Source organism: Monomorium pharaonis, chromosome 2 (genome assembly GCF_013373865.1).
Source record: "Monomorium pharaonis isolate MP-MQ-018 chromosome 2, ASM1337386v2, whole genome shotgun sequence".
NCBI lineage: Eukaryota > Metazoa > Arthropoda > Insecta > Hymenoptera > Formicidae > Monomorium > Monomorium pharaonis.
In genome coordinates this window covers 11,277,912-11,300,311 of record NC_050468.1, presented here as the reverse complement: position 1 = coordinate 11,300,311, position 22,400 = coordinate 11,277,912, and the positions used below count along the sequence as shown (strand labels likewise).

At 28.2% G+C, this 22,400-nt stretch overlaps 1 protein-coding gene across 1 annotated transcript; it reads left to right on the top strand.

The window, feature by feature from the left end:
- Nucleotides 1-869: 869 nt before the first annotated feature.
- LOC105840154 (receptor-type tyrosine-protein phosphatase T) lies at nt 870-21,859 on the top strand. The gene is made up of 33 exons (XM_028194201.2): nt 870-3,993; nt 6,743-6,961; nt 8,422-8,574; nt 8,683-8,960; nt 9,194-9,380; nt 9,491-9,847; nt 10,021-10,170; nt 10,294-10,446; nt 10,517-10,675; nt 10,781-10,902; nt 11,058-11,232; nt 11,611-11,678; nt 11,815-12,010; nt 12,115-12,233; nt 12,478-12,673; nt 12,922-13,230; nt 13,416-13,690; nt 14,437-14,512; nt 15,158-15,699; nt 15,958-16,214; nt 16,386-16,677; nt 18,371-18,458; nt 18,535-18,611; nt 18,733-18,867; nt 18,939-19,079; nt 19,148-19,345; nt 19,721-19,917; nt 20,022-20,128; nt 20,311-20,525; nt 20,713-20,841; nt 20,917-21,071; nt 21,312-21,447; nt 21,592-21,859. Exons 2-33 carry the CDS (start codon nt 6,748-6,750, stop codon nt 21,664-21,666), a joined length of 5,931 nt encoding a protein of 1,976 aa, XP_028050002.2. The 5' UTR covers nt 870-3,993; nt 6,743-6,747; the 3' UTR covers nt 21,667-21,859.
- Nucleotides 21,860-22,400: the final 541 nt, after the last annotated feature.

Genomic DNA, 22,400 nt, shown 5'->3' with positions numbered 1-22,400 from the left:
TCAGCTTAGATTATTTTTAAAATATAACTTTCCGGGAAAAAATGTTTCATATAAAAACATATATAAATTTATATAATATATGTCCATATATGTTTATATTAGCTTTTTTGTAAAACTTCTGTTTAATATAAAAAAATAATAGTCATGCTGAAAAGATAGAAACTAATTAAAAAAATAATTTTTGCATTGCTTCTTTTAAAAAAGCTAAGTATGAAAAATTGTCCATATATAATCATATATGTATATACATATGTTCCGGAATATATCTGGTTATATGTGGACAATTTTTCATACTTAGCTTTTTTAAAAGAAGCAATGCAAAAGTTATTTTTAAAATTAGTTTTTATTTTTTCAGTATGACTATAATTTTTTATATTAAACAGAAATTTCACAAAAGAAAGGAAACTGATATAAACATACTAGCTTTTTCGCCCGCATTTCGCGCGGGCTCAAAAGCTCTTCCTTCTTTTCTTTTTTTTGCGAGGGTAGAGGGAAATGCATTTACGCACACCCGTCTCGTTTACCATACGGCCAGGTCGTGTGGAATACCTAAGGATCTTTGCTTTGCTGTCATTTTTCTTTTTTTTTGTTTTAGCTGCTTTTTGCATTCTTGGACTACCCATTAAAACTTCCTCCGTTTCCTTCTCCTTGTTTCTTTTCCCAAAGATATACTTCATCTCTTCCTTTCTTAGCTGTTTTTTTTTAAAACTCTTTTTGTTCTTTTTTTCTTTTCCAACATTTAACTTTTTTTTTCTTTTTTATTTTATTTTTCTTTAAATTCTTTTTATTCTCTTTTCTTCTTCTTCTTCTTCTCTCTCTCTCTCTCTCTCTCTCTCTCTCTTTTTAAATTTAGTTTACTTTATAATACTTCTCTGTATATTATATTTTTGTATAACTTTTTTTCTCTTTTTCAATTAATTTTTCTTAATTCCCTTTTTCCTCAATCTTTTTACATTTTCTCTTTTGGACAATTTGTCCTCGTGCTCTCGAAAATGCCACATATAGTTGTCCATGTGCAAATACTGGATTTGTTAAATATATCCTTACTTTTTCTAAAGTTTATTTTTGTAATTTATTTATTGTCATTGCAAATGATACTCTTGGAAACTGTCTTCTTTTAAATTTAAATGACAATTCTCGATCACTTGTTCTTAAAATGATGATAATTTGTCCTCGTGCTAGTCCTGTCAAAATTTCTACATATATTATATTATTTTTTAATTTTGTTACAATTAATCTTGTTCTATTGCAAAATTCTTTTTTTATATTTAAATTTCTTATTAGGATTATTGTAGCATTGATTTTTATTTTGAGTTGATGTACTGGCATTTCTGAAGGTGTCAATGTGTTTAAAAATTTACTCGGATAATTTATTTGCTCTTTAGGATCCTCATTTATAATTGTGTCAATTGATAGATATTCTTTTTCTTCTCCTTCCATTTTTTCTAGTATTTTGTCATTTATTTTGAAAGTATCTATATTTTTTAGACACAATATCGCTCTATCTGGATTATTTCTTATCTATTTCATGGTAATTCTTTCACTAAATATCTCATTTATAAAGAATTTCTTTATTACAAAATTCTATGGGATTTCAGTTGTATCCTGTTATAGTCCGTATTTGATAATTTTCAATCTTCTAGTTCTATCAACCATTTTGCAAATTCTTTTCCTTTTTCTGTTCTCATATTTTGCTTTAGTTTAACTTTTCTTACATACTTCCATAGTGGATTATATTTTACAGTCGATTCTATTATAACTATTTTATTTGCATAAGACACTACTGGTAGATTTTGTCTAAAATCTCCTGGAAATAAAATTACTTTTCCTCCAAATGGATTTTGGTTTTTCATAAATTCCCTTAATAGTTTATCCACTTATTTCATCCTATATAATTAGTTTTGCTGAGATCAGTTCTCTTGCTGCCTCTGTGTTTCCTCTTATATTTGATTTGGCTCTTTCATCTACGGGTATTGTTAGTTTAAACATGGAATGATATGTTTTTCCTTCTTTTGTAGCTGTTATTCCTGTTGATGCACATGGTAGAATTTTCTCGTTTCTTCCTCGTATTACACTCATAAATGAGTTAAATAGGTATGTTTTTCCACTTCCTGCAAATCCATCAATAAAAAATAATATTTCCGTTTTATTTTCATTATCTATTGCTTTCATAACTTTTTCATAACGTATATCTGTTTTTGCTCTATATTTAATGTTGTTAATAACTAATCTCCTTGTTTTCTCTTTTTTTCTATATTATATTCTGTTTTATAATTATTTATTGGCATTGGATTAGATAAATCACATTCTCTACAACTATTTCCATTATTTTTCAACATTTCTTGTATTTGATTTAAAGCCATATTTTCAGAATTGACAATATTTTTCTGTTCATAGTCCTCCAACATATATTCTTTGTATTTATTCCATATTTGTAATGTTTCCATATATGCATATATACGCAAATAATTCTCGTATTTGTTCTGGCATTTTTGTTTTTATAGCCTCCTCTAATGTTTTTTCCCATAGATCTTTTGTTTCAATTAATTGTTTTGCAATTGCTGCTTTGTTAAATGTCTCATACCGTTCTCCATTTATTGTTCGTACACGCACCGGCAGAAATGGTGTCCCGCGACGTTCAGCGCGCGGCGATCACCCACACACGCGAAGCGCCGTACGTGTTACTGGGCGCGCGGAGGAGCCGAGGAGATGGGAGAGGAGCGAAAAAAGTGGGGATCGCGCCGGTGTTGCATCCTTCACCAACGTCGCACGTTGAAGAAGGATAGAGCTAAGATGAGTGAGAAGACGTGATACCGACTCGATGGTGTCCCAATATCCGTTTCACTCGCACTCGATACTAATATCGTCTCTCGCTCGCCAATACCGATGCGTCGTGCTTTCCTTTTTCTTTGAGAGACGGCTATCCGAGTGCACGAAGCGTCGACATTTATTCTATTAGCATGTCATTCATTACTTTATATTATGTAAAGTGATAAAATTTAATTTAAAAAAACACAAATTTTTATTGAAATATTAATTATGTTATACATAGAAAGAAAAAAATTAACGTTTATCCCAATTAATTATTGATTCACTTATGATTGCGTAATAATGCTTCTTTTTCATCCCGTAACAAATTTTTGTGTGAAATTATAACCATCGTTACGGATAATTTTCAGACTCACTATAAGAGTTTCTTATCCATTTACAAATTTAGAGTATAAGATTAATTTCTTGTATTGTAAGTAAGTGTGTGCAAAATTGTGTAAATAATAATTTTAAAAGATAATAAAAATTTTATTTTAACATTTAGATTTATTTAATGTTGATAGTTTGTAAGTTAATTGTAGTTTGTAAGATAGATTGTAAGTTAATTTTTTGTTCATCTAACATTTAACATAATTAATATGGTATTGGCGAGCGAGAGACGATATTAGTATCGAGTGCGAGTGAAACGGATATTGGGACACCATCGAGTCGGTATCACGTCTTCTCACTCATCTTAGCTCTATCCTTCTTCAACGTGCGACGTTGGTGAAGGATGCAACACCGGCGCGATCCCCACTTTTTTCGCTCCTCTCCCATCTCCTCGGCTCCTCCGCGCGCCCAGTAACACGTACGGCGCTTCGCGTGTGTGGGTGATCGCCGCGCGCTGAACGTCGCGGGACACCATTTCTGCCGGTGCGTGTACATCCTCAAAACTTGTTGCTCCTCTGACGTGTAGTAGTAGTAGACGTAAATAAAGTCTTTCCAAATCTTTAATACTTATTGTATATAGTCTTGCAATTATTTTCTCTCCGCTTTTTTTCTGTATTTTCCACTTTGTTTCTTTCTTATCAAATACATAATGATAAGGAATATCTGTGTAACGCCACTGTTGCATTTTTTCTTCTTTATTCAGTTTGAACCATGCTGTAAGCGTTGTATCTCGATGTTCTCTCTGTGCTGCTTGTTCCTCATTTCCCTCCCAAAAATATACCATTTGACAATTAGGTAAGTGTACTGCCAATCTTATTACTGTATGTGACCTCATAAACATATTCATTCAATCTCCACATAGTCTCTGGTGTACTAGTATATCTTGCATTCAGAAATGAGTTCACTTTATATATTCTTATTAACCTTGTTCCATCCCCTCTTTGCACCTCAATTGCAGCACAGTCAAAACTTTTATAAATATATTTATATATGTATTTTACACTTTTTATTGAGAAACATATTTTCAAATTAATATATCGATCATATTTCATAATTGAATATGGTGAATATAATTAAATATGGTACCACCCAACGATTATCTACTTCCTGTCCTTTTACGATATGTTTTTTTCCCAAATTCCTCCATTAATATATTGGATATCCATTTACATTTGCATTTGTTTTTTTACTCCATCCCTTTGGAAAGCCTTTTGAACATTTTTTCTCTTTCCCCGTGCATGGATACCTCTTGTATTGGACTTTTATATTCATCTCGATGCCTTCTACTTTTTTACGAGCGTTGACCCACATGTTTTGGGACACCCTGTAAATTAATTGAATTAAATTTAACACGGAACTTTAATTTCTTAATGTAATAAAGTAATAAATGTAATAAAGTTATAAAGTTAATAAATGATTAAAGCAGAACTTGCACCTAATAACTCTGAGTTGGTTCGCACGCTATGATAATTGCACAGAAAATCTCACGCAAGATTTAAATAACAAAAAACAAGAAAAACTTATAATAATAAGTGGGAATTCAGTCCTCGATTTGTTTTGCCACTCGGATATTCTAAGTTCACAATCGCGAAATTACACGCAAAAATATTTCAATTAAGTTCAATATGCAGAAATATTCTGAGTTCAAAACGGTAAAATATTCTAAGTTTGAAAGAGCAAAATTATTCAGTGAAAATATTCTAAGTTTGAAAGCGCAAAATTATTCGACGACGACACTCACGAGATGTTGACGCGAATCAAGAACCGAAATCGCTGTATTTATACCCTCAAATTGGTCACGTTCGAGGGTGAAAGAGCAATAAAAGTCATGCAATAAATGATTGATTGGCTATCACTAATTTTTATAATCTGATACATTGTCAATACAGCAAAGATCTTTCAAAACGACATCTTATACCTAAGAAACTAAATATTGTAGTATGTATTAACTGCTAAACTGTTTAACTAATTAAAGAAGTAAAAACCTGTACATAGTTTATACATTTATGACTTTTTTCTATGTAAAATCTGTTAAAAGCAAATTTTTAAAAGCGAGTATAGGAGAAATTAAAAAGGAAGAAATTAAAAATAGGCCATTTTTGGTCAAACGGAAAACCTAAATTAATCATTGAAAATTATTCATGAAATCTTCTAGAAACAGAAAATAAAAATTATTTGATCACCAGTTTTGGAAAAAGTTAAAATAAAATTGGGATTTAATGTTGATTATAGTTGACGCTAGTTGCATGTAAAATATTTTTTAACATTGACATATCTTTAAAATAAAATTAATTGGACATTTATATGTTAAAAGATAAGAATAAATATAGAGAATATGAGTTTTTGTTTTACACAATGTATAAGGTGTCTTATTTTGAAATTAAAATTAGTTTTATTATAGAAAAAATGTTGTAGACAAAAATTGTAGACTTTTGAAAAAGATATCAAATAACGTACTGACAGCGTAAAAGTTTCCCTTCAATGACAAATCATTAATTAGAACAATACTTGATTAAAAAGATCATGTTTCTTTTGACAAACGTCAAAATAAACATTTTTCAAACATTAAAATAAATAATTTTTTAATAAAAATTACAGAAATTTAATTCATTAATTTCAACGTTTTTAAAAATACTTTTTAAATATTAAATATTTGTTTTGATTGGAAGATTTCTCAAATTTTGTATTTGATTTAAACATCAAATTTATCTAATTAATTCAAATACATATATCTATATTGCTAAGAATTCTTATTTAGTGCTATAATTTTAGATTACAAAAAAGAATTAATATTTAAATTATTTGCAGGAAATATTTACATAAATAAATATCTTTATATACCATCTTTATTTATTATGTATAATATAATTACATTACAATTTAAAGCAAAATTAAATCTGCACACAAGTAGACGTGCAAATAAAGCTATCTCAAACTCAGTTATTATTTTTATTTGCTTCGTTTAATGTAGAATGGATTTATAATGTTTTTCGATTTATTCTAATATAACTTAAAAATGATGTATACAAACATCCTATAAAATTGTCGTTTCCTGATGCGTCAGACACATTTACTAGATACGGAATCTGTTATCGCGGATTTACTAGAAGGAAGTGGAGTTCCTTTCTACCAGTTATTGCCAGACGTCCAGTTTGAATATGAGACTAACACACAGTACAAAACGTTTCTATAAAAAAATTTAATTCTTTTATTATCCTACTGTTTATGTTGATTTATGGTGATGAAGTGCTAACTGTTTGTAAAAAGTGATTAATAGTAAAAGAAAGTGATATATATTTTTTTTGTTTAAGTTTTATTTAAATGCAGTCAATTAACTGTTGTCTCATTAGATTTAATTTTACATATTTTTTGTAAAGTGACATAATATAAAATTAAAATTATATAATTGTGTATAATATATATATATATATATATATATTTATTTATGTATGTATATTATATATATACCATTATACATAATATTTTTATTCTGTGATGTTATTTTATATATTTTTATTCTAATAATTGTTAATCTTATAAACAGCACCTATGAATTTATTGAAAAAAGCAACGATGGATACGGTAATAATATTTATCTTTGCAAGTCAAATTGGACATATTTTCGGAAAAGTTATCGTATTACGCGGATCTATCTATTCGACACCAGTAAAATTGATATGTCTCTCAGAGGATGATGGTAGTGCTCTTGTGTGGAACTACAATCTAATCCGGAAATACTATCCTTTATTTGATAACAATTATGGTAAGACCATTCTTAAAATTAAAATAATTATTTTACATACCTTGCCAAATAGATTTACAAGTTTCTAAAAAAATTATTCTTTTTTTTCTATATAGAGATAAATTGCTGAATGTGTATTACTTATGTTATTTTTTAATTACATTTTATTAAACAGGAACGTTTGTTACTGTTTTTAACAATAATTTGTACGTAAACAAAAAGTTGGAAAATGTAGCTTAATATTTTAGATTACTTATTACGAGGGCAAATCAAAAAGTGGTTGCCCCTATTTTTTCTCAGCCAAAATAACAAACATACAAGGGGGTCAAAATACCTTTCGTTATTTTTCCACATAGTTGTCACAACGGTTTAAGCCTCTGTCCCATTGTAACATCAGCTTAGAGACGCCGTCGCTACAGAACTAGGCCGGTAGACTTTAGTCATTCGAATGGAAGATTCTGGAGCATGCACCGTGTAGTCCAGACCTTGCCCCGTGTTTGGTTCACTAAAGGTTCCTGACAGGACAGAAGTCTATTTGCAATGACAAAGTGAAGATCGCTGTCCAATGATGGTTCCACAATCAACCGACCGAATTCTACAACAGCAGCACCTTCAAATCAGTGGTGTGACGGGACAAACGCCCGCTGTGGCGACTATGTGAAAAAATAATAAAAAGTACACAGAACAACTTCCATACCTTGACCTCCCTGCATTATTTTAGTTGGAAAAAAATAAGGGCAACAACTTTTTGGTTTGCTCTCGCATTATAATGCTCCTTATTAAATAATTTTTTATCAATAACTTTGTTAATTAATAAACTTGTTAATTTACCCTAAGATTTCTTGCAACATGCTGCAAGAGATATACGATTGAGGAAACCTAAATGAGTCTCCTAAATTATATTACTTTTAAAAATATCAAATTTATCCATTAAAATAACTAAAATAATTAAAATAACTAAAAGCAAAAAATTATTAACTAATAATTATTTTTTAAATAATTTATTAAAAGAGGCTCAAACATATAATAATTAAATGGCAGCGGCAATAATAACATAATGAAGGCAGAATTTGCGTCTCTCTCTACTTATTTAGGACTCTACCATCGACTAATGAGTTTACCTAATTGACTCTTCCTACTCAAAAAGGAATTGATTAATGAGAATAACTGTATTTGTTATTTTTTCTTATTTTGTTAAACTTTGTTAAAAGTTGAAATTTTTCTTTATTTTTCCTTTTTTTCTTTTTTTCCAAAAAATTCAACGATTTCCTGAAATAGAAAATTTTCTCTCAAAGTGAAAAAACTGAATATAACCGTGGAGGAAAGAGTACGCATTCAACAATTATTTTATACACATATATTAAAATTTTTGTCACAATTAAATTAATATCTATTAAATAAATATCTTCATAAAATGCATTTTATTAGAGATTTATTTATAGCAATTTAGTTATTATAAATATGCCCAATATATATTTTAGAGTTTAATAATTTAAATATGTTTAACAACAATGAGATAAATTGTAAGATGAATGCAAATGGTGACTGCTTGGAGTCATGGACTAAACAAAACTGGAATCTTACAAATTCTTTAAAAACCCCTATGGGTCCAGTATTTGATCAACGATGGGAAGGTAAAAGCCTGGCATAAAACTTTGACAAAAAATTATATATATAAATTTTATTATACCAATACAAGCAAAATATATATATTTTAAATAACATACATGTACATTTTTCAGAATTTAAACAGTATGAAAATATTCAAGATACCTATGATTTGATAGATTTTGAACTTACTAACGAAGTAAAACTCTCTTTTTCTGTTCGTGTATCTCGCGACGCACATATATTAATTTGCAACGGTACGAATTATAATGGTGATTCTTGCTACTGGATCATCATAGGCGGTTGGGGCAATTCATTATCTGTCATACGGAAATGTGTGACGGGAGTTCCTAAACCCGGAAAATTTCCTAAAAAAGATTCAGAATGCGGTAAAGAAGTAGTTTCATTTAAGGTAAATAGATGTACATACATTACATATAGTCTTTCTGCTTAAAATTAATATATTTTTATTATAGTTTAAAATTATTATTAAAGTACATTCCAAATAAAAAAACAAGTCAATTTAAGAGCTTTACACTTTCCGTCATTCACAGTATTGTTTTAAGAACAAAATCTTTAAAAATCTTTTAAAAACTGTTGTATGATTTTTATGCTGCATTTATAATTAGATAATAATTAAAACAGCACACACCATTGTCTGAAAATGAATGGCGATCATTTGTTATTACATGGAATTCTGAGATGCGGAAAATAAATGTTTATGATACTAATAAAATTGTTTTGACATATATGGATAAAAACGGGCACTCAAGCAATAATTACTACATGTTTATTAGAAGTAACATACCGATGTTGTTTCGATTTCATATATGTGAGTGCAGATTTTGAATAAATTTACGTCATACAAAAATAAAAATTATTTTAAATTGAGCATTAATCGAGTAACAAGGAAAAAATTAAATTTAAAAACGCATTTTTCAGATAACTTTCTGCATACAACTGTCGAAAATGCAATTTTAACCAGTCCTATCTTCCAACTTAATAACGAAATGATGTGCGTACAATTGTTAATTGGCCTCTGCGCTGAATGCGATGCACATGTAGTGTTGCGTGATTATACAAACGATAAAGAGTTGGTAAAAGTAATAGTAAAAGGCTCATCAAAATCTGCTGTTCATGGCTTACCTATGTGGCAATCGGTTACAATCAAGAAAAATTCTTCAGTGACCGATTATAATACTTACAGTACAGTGATAATCCAAGTAGTTCCTAAACTCAATATGCATAACTCAAATCCCACGTGGGCGATAGCGAACGTTCGTCAATGTCCAAAAATTGGTGCGAATTTTAATTTTTTATTGTCTTATTTGGAGTTTTTAAATATCATTTATATCAATGATTTATTTTACAAATAATTATACAAACTTTCCAACAAATTCATTTTATATACACAAAATAAATTTGTTAGAAAAAACATTATAACTGTTATAATAATAATAACTATTTTTAAGGAACTTTGAGGAATAGTGCTATTATTTTTAATCAAGATTGGGAGAACAGCCGTGGCTACTTTTGGCCAGATGTGACATGTCAAAAATTATTTTATGATGAACATGCCGTCGTAAATCCTATATCACGCGTAAAATCAGATATAAATCTGGGTAACTGCGTTATTTATATTACACTATTTAAATAAAAAAATTATTATAGTTTCATTTTTAAATAATAAGATAAAATCAACAAGCTAGAAAAATCATTTTGAAACAGACTATTTTTGTTGTCAGATGACGCAGACTGTCCTGAAGGAAAAATTGGACCACAATGCTGGTTTTCCTGTGAATTTCATCTGAATAATGTTGATTGTAAAGGAAGTGAAATTTGCTATGAAAATGGTTGCACGTGTGCTCCGGGTTTTTTAGGAAACGAATGTTCCACACGTAAATAATTTTTAACCACCAGTAATATTTTTATTTTTGTGTATAAAATTTTTAAACGTTGAATTTTTAGCTTGTGAATTAAATAGATATGGTCATGGCTGCAAAAAGACATGTGGTTCCTGTTTATATAGTGAACAGTGTAATAAAGCAAATGGAATCTGTATTAATGGATTATGTAATAATGGAGATAACACTGAGAAAATTTACATACCACCTCTATGTCAAACAAGTAACAATTTTATAGAATACATAGCATGCTATTTTTATATTGTATAATATTTAATATCTATTACTGATTAGATATAAAAGTACTAAAAAATGAATTGTTTAACAGGCATAGACAAACCCAAGGCACCTACGATTTCTACAACCGAGACAAGTATTTGGGCCATTGTTCCTGTAACATGGAAGGACGAATACAAAGAAATATCGATTCTTTATTCTTTCGTTATTCAAGTAACATTTAATTATCTTTTTAATGTTATTTAAAGAAATAAGGAATATTGTTTAAGTAATTAAACAAAATTTACATCTTTATGAATATGTAGATACAGTGCAGTATTTAATAACAGAGTAAAAGAAGAAAAATGGATTCCATAACTTTTTTATAGGAACATATTAAATACGGTCAGCAAACATGGGAAAAGTTATTTCAAAATATGACGCAACTAATAAAATATTTTGAGAACATGGAACCTGGTACTACTTATCATATCGGTTTCAAATTAAGTATTAATAACGTGGAAATACATAGTGATTGGCAAGTAGCTGAGACTACATGCAATCGTAAGTCAACATTAATTTTATTAATTACAATTTAATTAAGTTATTAATAATTGACGAATTTAATATCAGTTATATCATAATTTATAATTTATATAAGTTTTTCTTTAATTTTAATCTAACATCACAAGTTAAAATTATTAGTCAAAATTATTTTCTATTTTAATTACATTGACGCAACATTACTTTTATATACATGATATAATACGAGATATTTAAACAATAATAAAATAATTATAAATATTTTATTACGCTGAAAGTTATCACATATTTATTATTCTCAAACTCATAATAAAATTAATATTTTTACATTTACTACAACATAATGGTAAATTTTTAAAATAATATTTTTTAAATTATTCTTTATGCTTAACTATGTAGCGGCTGAAAACTACGACATAAAGCTTGAAGAAAACAGCATAATAATTGATTGGCGTATTAATCCAAACGTATGTAAATATTTTGTTACATTTGTGATATTTATATTTTTCATTTTTTATAGAATCATATTTTGAATGATCACATTTATGTATATAATTATATTTTGAGAAAAATAACTAATCTTTGTTTTTTTTTGTATTACAGAAATTATATGCATGTCCATTAAAATGGTATTATGTGGTAATTCGCAATGTAGATACGAATCAAGAAGTTACTTCTACACTAGCTCCATCTTTTTCATATAAATTACAATATTTACCATCATATACTTTTTTTGATGTGACCATATCTCACAATAATCACAAGTTATTTTCTACGAAAATTCGTACACTTGAAGGAGGTAAATTAAATTACATTATATCTTTAAATACGTAAACCAAAATACTCATTTGCGTATATATATATATATTTAAATTATAAATTATTTTACGTAAATATCCACAGTTCCATCTAAAGTGTTAGAACTTAAAAGTATGTTATCGGCTAATACACAAATCACTCTGATTTGGAAGCCTCCATATCAACCAAATGGAAAAATAGTAAAATATGAAGTAATCTTAAAGGTAATATTGTATATAAAAAAATTAATTATTAAATTAAATTAATTAAAATGAATGAATTCAATATTAATATTATTTAACATTTTAAGTAAGTTTATTATTTATCTTAGAGAACTCCATAAAATCCGAAATATCAAATCTCACGGTATTAAAATTACACGAATACATTTAATTTTACAATTATAGATTTTTAGTTTTAATATATTTCAATGTACTATATAAATAGGTAATTTGTAATTAATTTTAGGTTAATGAATACTGTGGTTGTAGAGACTTAAAAATACCTTCGCCGGATAATCACATTATTACAAAATTTACAACAGATCTAACAGTCACAATTCCGGATTTACATCCATACACATATTACAGTGCGCAAGTCATAGCACATAATTCACGACATTTTAGCCCAATCGCAGAGACAATCTTTAACACAGTACAATCTGGTATGTGTATATACATTATCTCATTTATTAAAATTATAATTAATACTGTAGAAAGAACGCTAATTGATTTATTTAATTACCTAGTTTTTAATTTCTGATGTTTTTGGTAATATGTCGATGTTTTATGTGATGTATATAAGAAGATGTATTATATTAAATTTATAAACGTAATGTTATTTAAAAAATGTATATTTAAAAATATGTATAAATAAAAAAATCAGAAAAAATAGAAATCGACGGTTTTATAGAGATACCGTCAGAGGTGTTCAGTCAATTGAGATTAGAAGGTTGGAAATTATTATGGAGCCCGCCTGAAGATTGTACGGCAATTTCGGGACCAATTAGAGCCAGAATAAAAATACAGGGCATTAGTAACGCTGTTAAATACTTCAATGTGACCAAACAGACTACTTACACTTATTTCAATTTGGATCAACTTAATCCAAAATTAAACGGTCTTGAGCGATATTTAGTAACAATTTACGTAATAAGAGATTACGAGAGCAAGGAAAATACTACTGCATATCAACAATATGAGTTTGAAACCCCACCAACAGGTAAAATTTAATATTTTTTTTTAGAGTAGATAATATTTTAGCAGAATATTTTAACAACAACTTTGCAACTTTTCTTTTGCAACTTTTGCAGTATTGCGAGATATTCTGTATTATATAGATTATTGTGTAATATTTAATATTTTTTTTCTATTAATATAATTATAAACATAATCAAAATAAAACAGCTCCGCCAAAAGTAACTAATTTGGAGGTTGTCGAAATTGACTCTCGTCAAACGCGTGCCATGATACATTTGAGATGGCAAAGTCCTCTTCCACCTCTCAATGGAAAATTGCGTGATTATGGTGTTCAGTTATGTTACACATATAGCAGACATTGCTCAAATATTATAGTTCAATTCAACGAGTCTTGTGATTTATGGGACAATTACATCTGCAAAGTTGTGCAAAATACGAACCTACACTCTTATACGAATAATCTGCTCTCTCAAACAATTAAGGTAAAATAATAGAAAAAGGTCGCTAATACCGAAATAAGTCTTCTAAAGCAACACAACTTTATTTCTCAAAAAATAAACGCATTATTAATAAAGACATAATCTGATAAAGACATATCTACTTAAATAACACAAGTTTACACAGTTGTTGTTTAGAAAAGAAAAGTAATTTTCCATACAAGTTTTTCATGTATACAAATTCTTAATTTCTCTACAAAAATTAACAAAAAAGAATTTTTTACATGCTAAAACAATATTCTTGCAATGTTTTTTAAAGAATTACATAGTTTAAAGAATAGTAAGTATATTAATAATAATACTAGAACAAAGCAGGTGCGCTCTATTTAGCTTGATGCGATGAAACAAAAAATACAATATTTATAATAAAATAAAATAATATTAAATTATTAAATTTAAATACATATTTTTTAATAACGTATTATAAACAAAAAAATTAAATTGTAATTAATTACTGTAATTAATAAATATATCTTATTATAATTTATTTAGTTATATAAAGTTTTAAAGTTTTATTTTTATTTTTTGTTTAACAAATATATTTTGTTCAATAAATTAAAAAATAAAATATTTTATTAGTATTGGTAATCTTTTTCTATCAAATACCATATTTATATGTTTTTAATATTCTACTACTACTACAAATATGAATAATTTACATAAAATATGCAGAAAAAATTAAGAAGTAAAGAGATAAATATAAATATTATAATCTAAAATCTATATTGTAGGTTTTTGCATATAATATGGACGTTTCTGAACCAGGACTTCCTGTTTTTGTGACTGATGACATGCTTCGTAATACAAGTAAAATTTAGAACTTAATTTTAATATTTTATAAAAGCCTAACATACATAAATTTTTTTAATTAAAAACAATAATAACACAGGCACACAAAAAAAGTGGTTGGTTCAACGGACCAGACTAGTCAATCCTCATGTATTTTGACCTGCTGAATTCAAATCCAAGGTTAGAATTGCTAAATTGGCTTATTTTTTCTAACCTCAAAAAAACACCTTGTGAAAGCAGTTTAGATCACAAAATGTATAATCCAGAGCGTGCAGGCTTGCGTCACCACATTACCCGGGGAAAATTCAATACGTATAACAAGTCTGAGCTTCTATCCGCTGGATTTTTAAATGTTGGTCCGGCGGATCCACTTTTTTTGTGTACTTGTGTAATCAATATAACATTCAAATGTAATAGATTATATATTATCTATCATAATCTTTTTCTCTCTTTTTCTTTTGCTGCAACTAACACATCTTTGCTATAAGCAATTATTTAAAAAAACAATAACAATAAAAATTTTCTCTGTTTTTATTATAATTGCTAAGTCTATATTATATATGTGTATTAAACAATTACTTTCTGGTTTCTTAATTCAAGACACTGCAGATTAAAATAATAATTTTTCAAAATGATACAGATTACAATTAGATTACATTTTAGCACCAGACCCACCTGGAAATTATACTTTTATGATCAGCAACAATAGTGCGGTTGATTTAAAGTGGCTTCATCCTTGGAAGACAGGTGGTCCTCTTAAGTCTTTTCGCATTCGGATACAAGAAATTTCTTCGAATCTGAAAAAGCGCTTTATCCGATCACTCAGGAACGAAATACTCGAATTCCCAGTAATACAATACATGCGTTACTACAGTGAGCGATTATATTTATTCCCATCAACGCGATACATCATCTATCTTCAAGCTGTAACAGTTGCGAATAAGTCTAGCATTACAAAGTTTGTGAACATCTCTACACCTTCAACAACAGCTTTTGACGGGGTTCTTAATGTTATGGTAAACAAATCCGATTCCACAATATTATTAAATATACCATTTGTTTTAAACGATACCCAAGATAGCATGATGCACATCATAGTAAAAGGCCCTAATCTCTGCAAGCAATATTCGAACGTGCCTGAGAGTCTTCGTGCGCGAGCAGGCGTGAAGATGTACGAATTTGCTTGGCTAGCTGCTGAAGTTTCGGTATATATACAAGATATTCATAATTTTTTTGAGTGAAGATTTTAAATAATAAATAAATTCGCAATAATAATTACGTAATAATTGAATAGAATACATCTAGTTGTAAAGATTATATTAGCTATAAAATTATTTTATATATAACTTATTAAAGTAAGATTAAAGTTACATAAATTACTACTGCAATATTAGCAATATTAGTATTAGCAAAATATCTCTATGTATATCTTTAAAACTACATATCTTTGATTTCAATGGCAGACCAGTGTGTTAGCTGGCGAACGATTCAGAATTGGTGACAATAGAATTTATGGGAATGCAAGGAATTGCCCATTAAAACCTGAAGAGTCTTATGAAATAGTGATTATCGTAACCGAACCAAATTTATCTGCCAAACCAATTATGCTTATAAAATCGGTTCGCGTTGGTGAGGTTCCACCAAAACATTATGAAGTATGGCTTGTGCCGCTTATATTGTTCCTCCTTGTGACAGGCATAGCTTTTTATTTCTATCGAAGGTAGTATTTTTTTTTACTTTTTAGAAAACAGAGCAATATTGTTTGTTTCGCTTTAATATTTGTCGTGTCAGCACTTTAAACGAAGTCATCCGCTGACACTGTAAATCAGATTTCAGTAGAGTAGAAATTAATTTTAAATCTGCTGCAATCCAATATGTGACTTTTTTACAGGAAAAAACAAAAAATGACTAAGCAGCTAATACAAGACGAAATGGCTTTGTCGCAGAACATTGAGAACTATGAACAAGAAACAAAGTCCGTGATATCGAATTCCAAATACAATTTGTCAACTCCTTCTGATAGACAATCTCTATCGCGGGCAACCACTCCGGAAATGCAGCCAATTACTATTACGAACGACGAGGAAGTAGAGAAAGAAATAGCATCACTGGTGAAGGTAAAAGATTTCGAGGATTACGTCAGACAGGCGGTACACTCAGGATTGCTCGATAAGCAATACGAGGTTAGTTTTTGATCTTTGTTTTAATATTTTAATCCAATCTGTTGGCAACTTGTTCGATAAATTACGATAATTACTTGATGTAATTTTAAAAAAAGTTGATAAAAAAGGGTTATTTAAAAACATTTTGAAATAAAATTCAAATATAAAACTTAAAAGAAGCATTTACACTTAAAAAATGTTTTAGTTGTACAATATCAGTTAAAAGTTATCAAAATAAAAAAATTGTTTATTACGTTTATTTTTCTTTTTTTTATCAACAAAAATTTTAGTCGCAAATGCCCATGAATTTCGACCTTGAAATCAGTTGCAAAGAATAAAGCAACAAATAATTTGGCTCATAATAATTTACAGTAAAGATGACCGTATTTTGCAACAGTTCTTGATAAATAACTTTTAAATAAATAAGTAGATACAAATAAACATTTTCACGAATCTTTATTAAAGTTTTATTATATTAAAAGTATATATTAAAAAGTTGATTTACTTGGTAATAAAAATTGTATCGGGCTAACAAAGAATCACTGCAGTTCTTATTGAGTAAATTAAAGTAATGAACAATAACATTTAAAAGAATACAATTTCTATTAAACATTTCGACTTACTTTCCAACCATCTTCAGTACGCAATATTTAAGAAAATCTTCAGTTTTTACAAATTAAAATATATAAATCCTTATCGTGATCCATAGAAACCCTTTAATCCATCAATTGATCAACAAGCCGGATGATAAGACTTTGTACGAAAAAAAGCAATTATAACGTCGAATACTAGTTTAAGGTTAACATTACAAGATAAAAACATACCTCATGGTCACAGCGGGATACTAACGCAAATTATAACAAAATAAAATAAAGCAAATATTATCGTATAAAATTAAAATCTCATTTTTAAAGTGTAATTCTAATCGCATCTTGTTATCTGAATAACATTATAAAATTACTAAACGTAATGTCTAAACTTAAAATAGCAAAAAGTCAATTTTTTAATTCACTTTAAAACAAGTTTGCACCAATAAAAAAGAAGCACAATCATTATTTGTGTTTTATAAATGGAAAATATACTTGATTTAAAAGATCAGTGTCCGTTTGAAGATTAATCCCATTAGCTTGTTTTTTCATGTATATTATTTTGGAAATAAGTCTTGTCAAAATTTCTGTCCACAGCTAATACTTTTACATTTTTTCAGTCAAATTTGTGATTAACATTTATTCTGTGGTCAGTAATTACTGAAGCAATATTTCTTCTTACGTGAATTTATTTATTAATTCTTGTCTTTAATTGCTTGTTTCTCTGATCAACATATGACGTGTTATTAATAGTGTAATGTTTAAATTCCGAAAGAGAAAATACCGTTTTAGGAGGTTGATTACACTGATAATTTTTCTCTTAGCAAATGAAAAGCACACTTGAAAAGAATATAAAATAATATTATTTTATCTTATGTATTAGCACGGAAAACATAAATATATTGTTTGTCAAAAAATTATTATTTTATCGCAATTTTACTGTAAGTAGATTGTCACGGTTGACGTAATTTTTTACATCTCTATATCTCTACACAAAACTTTATCATGTACAATTTATGAAAACATTATTTCCATTGCTTTATATAGCTATAATGAATAAAATTTATAATGACATGTGTGTGTATGTGACAACACAATAAAGTTTTTTTTCCATCTTTTTTTTCGAGACATTTCCAAGAGGGCAAACTCGACCGTGGGAATATGGAAAATTACCTCAGAACAAATCTAAGAATCGATATGGAAATCTCATTGCGTGTAAGTGAAAATTTGATTGTAGTCTGACTACACTTGAGCAGTAATAAACTAATATCGTGCTGATTCGTATATACAGATGACGAAACGCGTGTGATATTAAAAAAACTTCCGGATGACGCTCACTCCGATTACATCAACGCTAATTACATCACCGTAAGTTTTGATGAATCATAAATATTTCAGTTTTAAAATACAAATTGTTAAATTATATATTATGTATTTACATAACGTTAATGATAATTTTTTTAATTTGAATAATAATTATTTAAAAAAGGGTTATAAAAAAGAGAAGCGTTATATAGCAACACAAGGACCAAAACCCAATACTGTTATCGATTTTTGGCGAATGATTTGGCAGGAAAACGTTCTCATTATTTGCATGTTGGCAAATGTAATCGAAAGTGGAAAGGTAAGATTTTTTTCTTATTTTTTATTCTAAATTGCTTTTTCTTTTATAAATATTACTTACAATTTTTAAAGACAAAATGCGAGCAATATTGGCCTGATATTGGCAAGAAAAAGAAATATGGTGATATCATTGTGCTAAACGCCAAGCACAACGTTTTCGCTGATTATTGCTTTAGAACTTTCCACGTTACTTTTGAAAAGGAAACTCGAAAGGTATTAATCTTTTTGACAAATGCTAGATGCGATATTAGTTATTACTAAATATTACGTATCAATGACAGATAGAACATCTACATTATACGGCTTGGCCGGACCATGGCGTGCCATTGTATACGCACTCCGTAGTCACATATTTGAAGAAACTCTTGGCGACACCACCTGGAAACGGACCTGTGGTAGTTCACTGCAGTGCTGGAGTTGGAAGAACCGGGACCATTATTTTGTGCGACATTTGTCTCCATCGAGCGGCAGCGGAAGGCGTAATGTTATTTTGTTTAATTATCTCGCTTCAGCAATATTTATATTAAAATTAATTCAATATTTACTTATAAAGAAAGATTTTGCTAAAATACCTAAAAATTTAGCTAAATTTAAAATTAAGTTTGTTATATTATAAAAATAATTATGTAAGACGTTTGAGCTGTTTGTCAGACTAAAACTATAACTTTTTGTAATACTTTTTATTGTATTTAAGAACGTTTTATATAGTTATTTTAATAATTACGTAACAAAATTAAAGGTATTTTTAGATATGTATCTAATTCAATTTTTAGATTCTTTAGTAAAATAGGTTTTTTGTATTTGTGATCAGTAATTATAAAAGATAATAATTTGATTACTAATAAAATTATTAGTTAGTCGATGTTTTCACCGAAACGGCGTCCATTAGAAGCGAAAGGGCTAATATGGTGGATAATAAACAACAATATCTGTTAGCACATTTGGCATTAGTGGAATGTTTGCTGTCTATTCCAACTACATTGCCATGTAATGAAACGTTATTGACACGAATTAAAGAGTTAAAAAAACAATTGCCGATTCAGCAGCAAAGGTACATCTTAAAAACTTGATTTAGATTCAGATTTGTTTTATTTTTAAAAGGATTTTGTTTGGAATATGATGTAAAACTAAAGTTGATTATTTCATAATCCTCAGATTACAAAACACTGCTTGGCAAGATGAAGCTCTGCGACAAATTACGTCTCCACCGCCATTGTCGGAGCGTAATCGAGCCAAAAACAGATTTCCGGAATTGATTTTAGGTTTGTATGTGTATTTTAATTTATAAAATTTTATTTTATAAGGCATTAAATTATCAAGTTTTGATTATAATTATATAGTAAACAAGCCATGAAATAAAATTAACATTTTTGTAGTTAACAATCAATCTTTGAGATAACAGAAGCGTTAAACATATTTAGAACGGATTTATTGCATTTTACAGATAAAGTCAGTAGAATATATTTAAAGAGATACCCGGCATCGGACGAGGACAGCGATTATTTATCCGCTATTTATGTAGACGGAGTAAAACTTCAAAATCAGTATCTAGCCACTCAGCTTCCCATGCCATCGACGATTAATGATTTCTGGCGAATGATTGCTGAGTTCAAAGTTGAACTTATTCTCATGCTACAGCCGCCTGATTTTCAGGATCCAGTAAGTGTCTTTTCTAAATAAAATTCAAAACGTATTTGTGAAAGAAGAAATATGCAGAACATAATTGCAACAAATATTTTATGGTGTGTGTGTGTGTGTGTGTATTAAAGTCATAATAAATAAACACAAATACATTTCTATAAATATAGTTATAACAATTTAAAATTTTATTTTCAAATTTTTCCAGTCTTGTTGTTCTATCGCTCCAACTAGTGGTGAATTTAAACCAATTCCATATTTGAATATCACAGTGAAAGAAATTGTGGAACACGAATATTATACGTCACAAAAATTGTTTCTCATTGATAATTCTGAGGTAGATCAATTCAATAGACAATTTAACAGTTCTTATTTGTCATTATTTATTTAACATAATTATATTATATTGTAGAAACCTTCGAGAGAACAATATGTTACTATATTGTGTTTAACGGAATGGACACCTGGAAGAAATCAACCACCGCCGCCCGTTATAACAATGGTGACCTTTTGGCAAGCTGCGGAGAGAGTCGCAAGAGGCGATAGTCCCACTGTCACACTCTGCCAGTAAATATTAAATTGAGATATTAAAAACTGCTATAATTAAAATTTCTAAGATTTTCTTTAAGAATAAATATTTTTTTCACATTTTATATTTTTTATTTCTAAATAAATAATAATTTTATGATTAATAATGTACATTAATGTGATCGTAGAATGTTTTGTAATAATCAATTTAGAATTCGTGTCATTTAAGCAGCGTTTTTAAAAATGTTCAGAAAACTAATGTTCAATAATCTTTTTTAGCGATGGGGTAACTGGATGCGGCCTCTACTTAGCACTAAGTTTTCTGTTGGAACGAATGGCCGTCGAAAGAGAATGCGACGTTTGTTTAGCAGTGCGAGCTGTTAGACGATCTAGACCAGATTTTGTTCGTTCTCTGGTAATGTATCAATCACAACCAAAAGAAAAAGTGTTGAGGAACATCTTATTGATAAAAAATATCATTTATTACTACCGTAAAAACAAAACATTATGCAAAAAATTTAAAATAAGATACTCAACAGAAATTTTATTTAATGTTTAGGAACATCTGGAATACCTATACGATGCCGCAGTAACATATTTGGAATATTTTGAAACTTACGCAAATTTTTCATAAAATAAATATAAATTATCAAGGTAATGAAGTAACACTACATTATAACAGAAATAGTGAATGTATGAATCATGAAATTAATAGAATATAGTCGCCGTATATAACCAGTATAAAATATTAATATATATGTATAAAATATTGATATATTAAATGTATTAATATTAAAGCTTTTAAACATAAAACATACTTTATTTTTGTGTAATTAAAAATGTATAAATTATTATCATATAAAGATTTATACCAAGTACAAATTGTTTTTCTTAGTTTTCTATTGCACTCAAGGTAAACCACCTTTGCGCTTACGAATATTATACATTAATGCGACATACATGACAATCTCATAATTTCTGATAATGCAAACACATTCATACAATTAATTCTAATGTAAAGCAAAATAAACTTTATGAGTAATATCGTTAACAGATAAATAAATTTGACTTATTTTAATCTATTCACGCCCAAGCGCACGCATTTTTTACATAATAATATATATTATATAATATATTATATAAATAAAAAATAAAATATATATATTATATAATATAAATTATATAAATATTAAATATTTATATATGTATATTATATAATAATATATTATATATATTATATAATATTATATACGTTATGTAATATTATATAATGTACGTGTATACATCATATAACATAATTATACAATTTTTACGTATATACTTATTGTTAGAGAAATCTATTACTAAATAAATATGATAAATTGTATA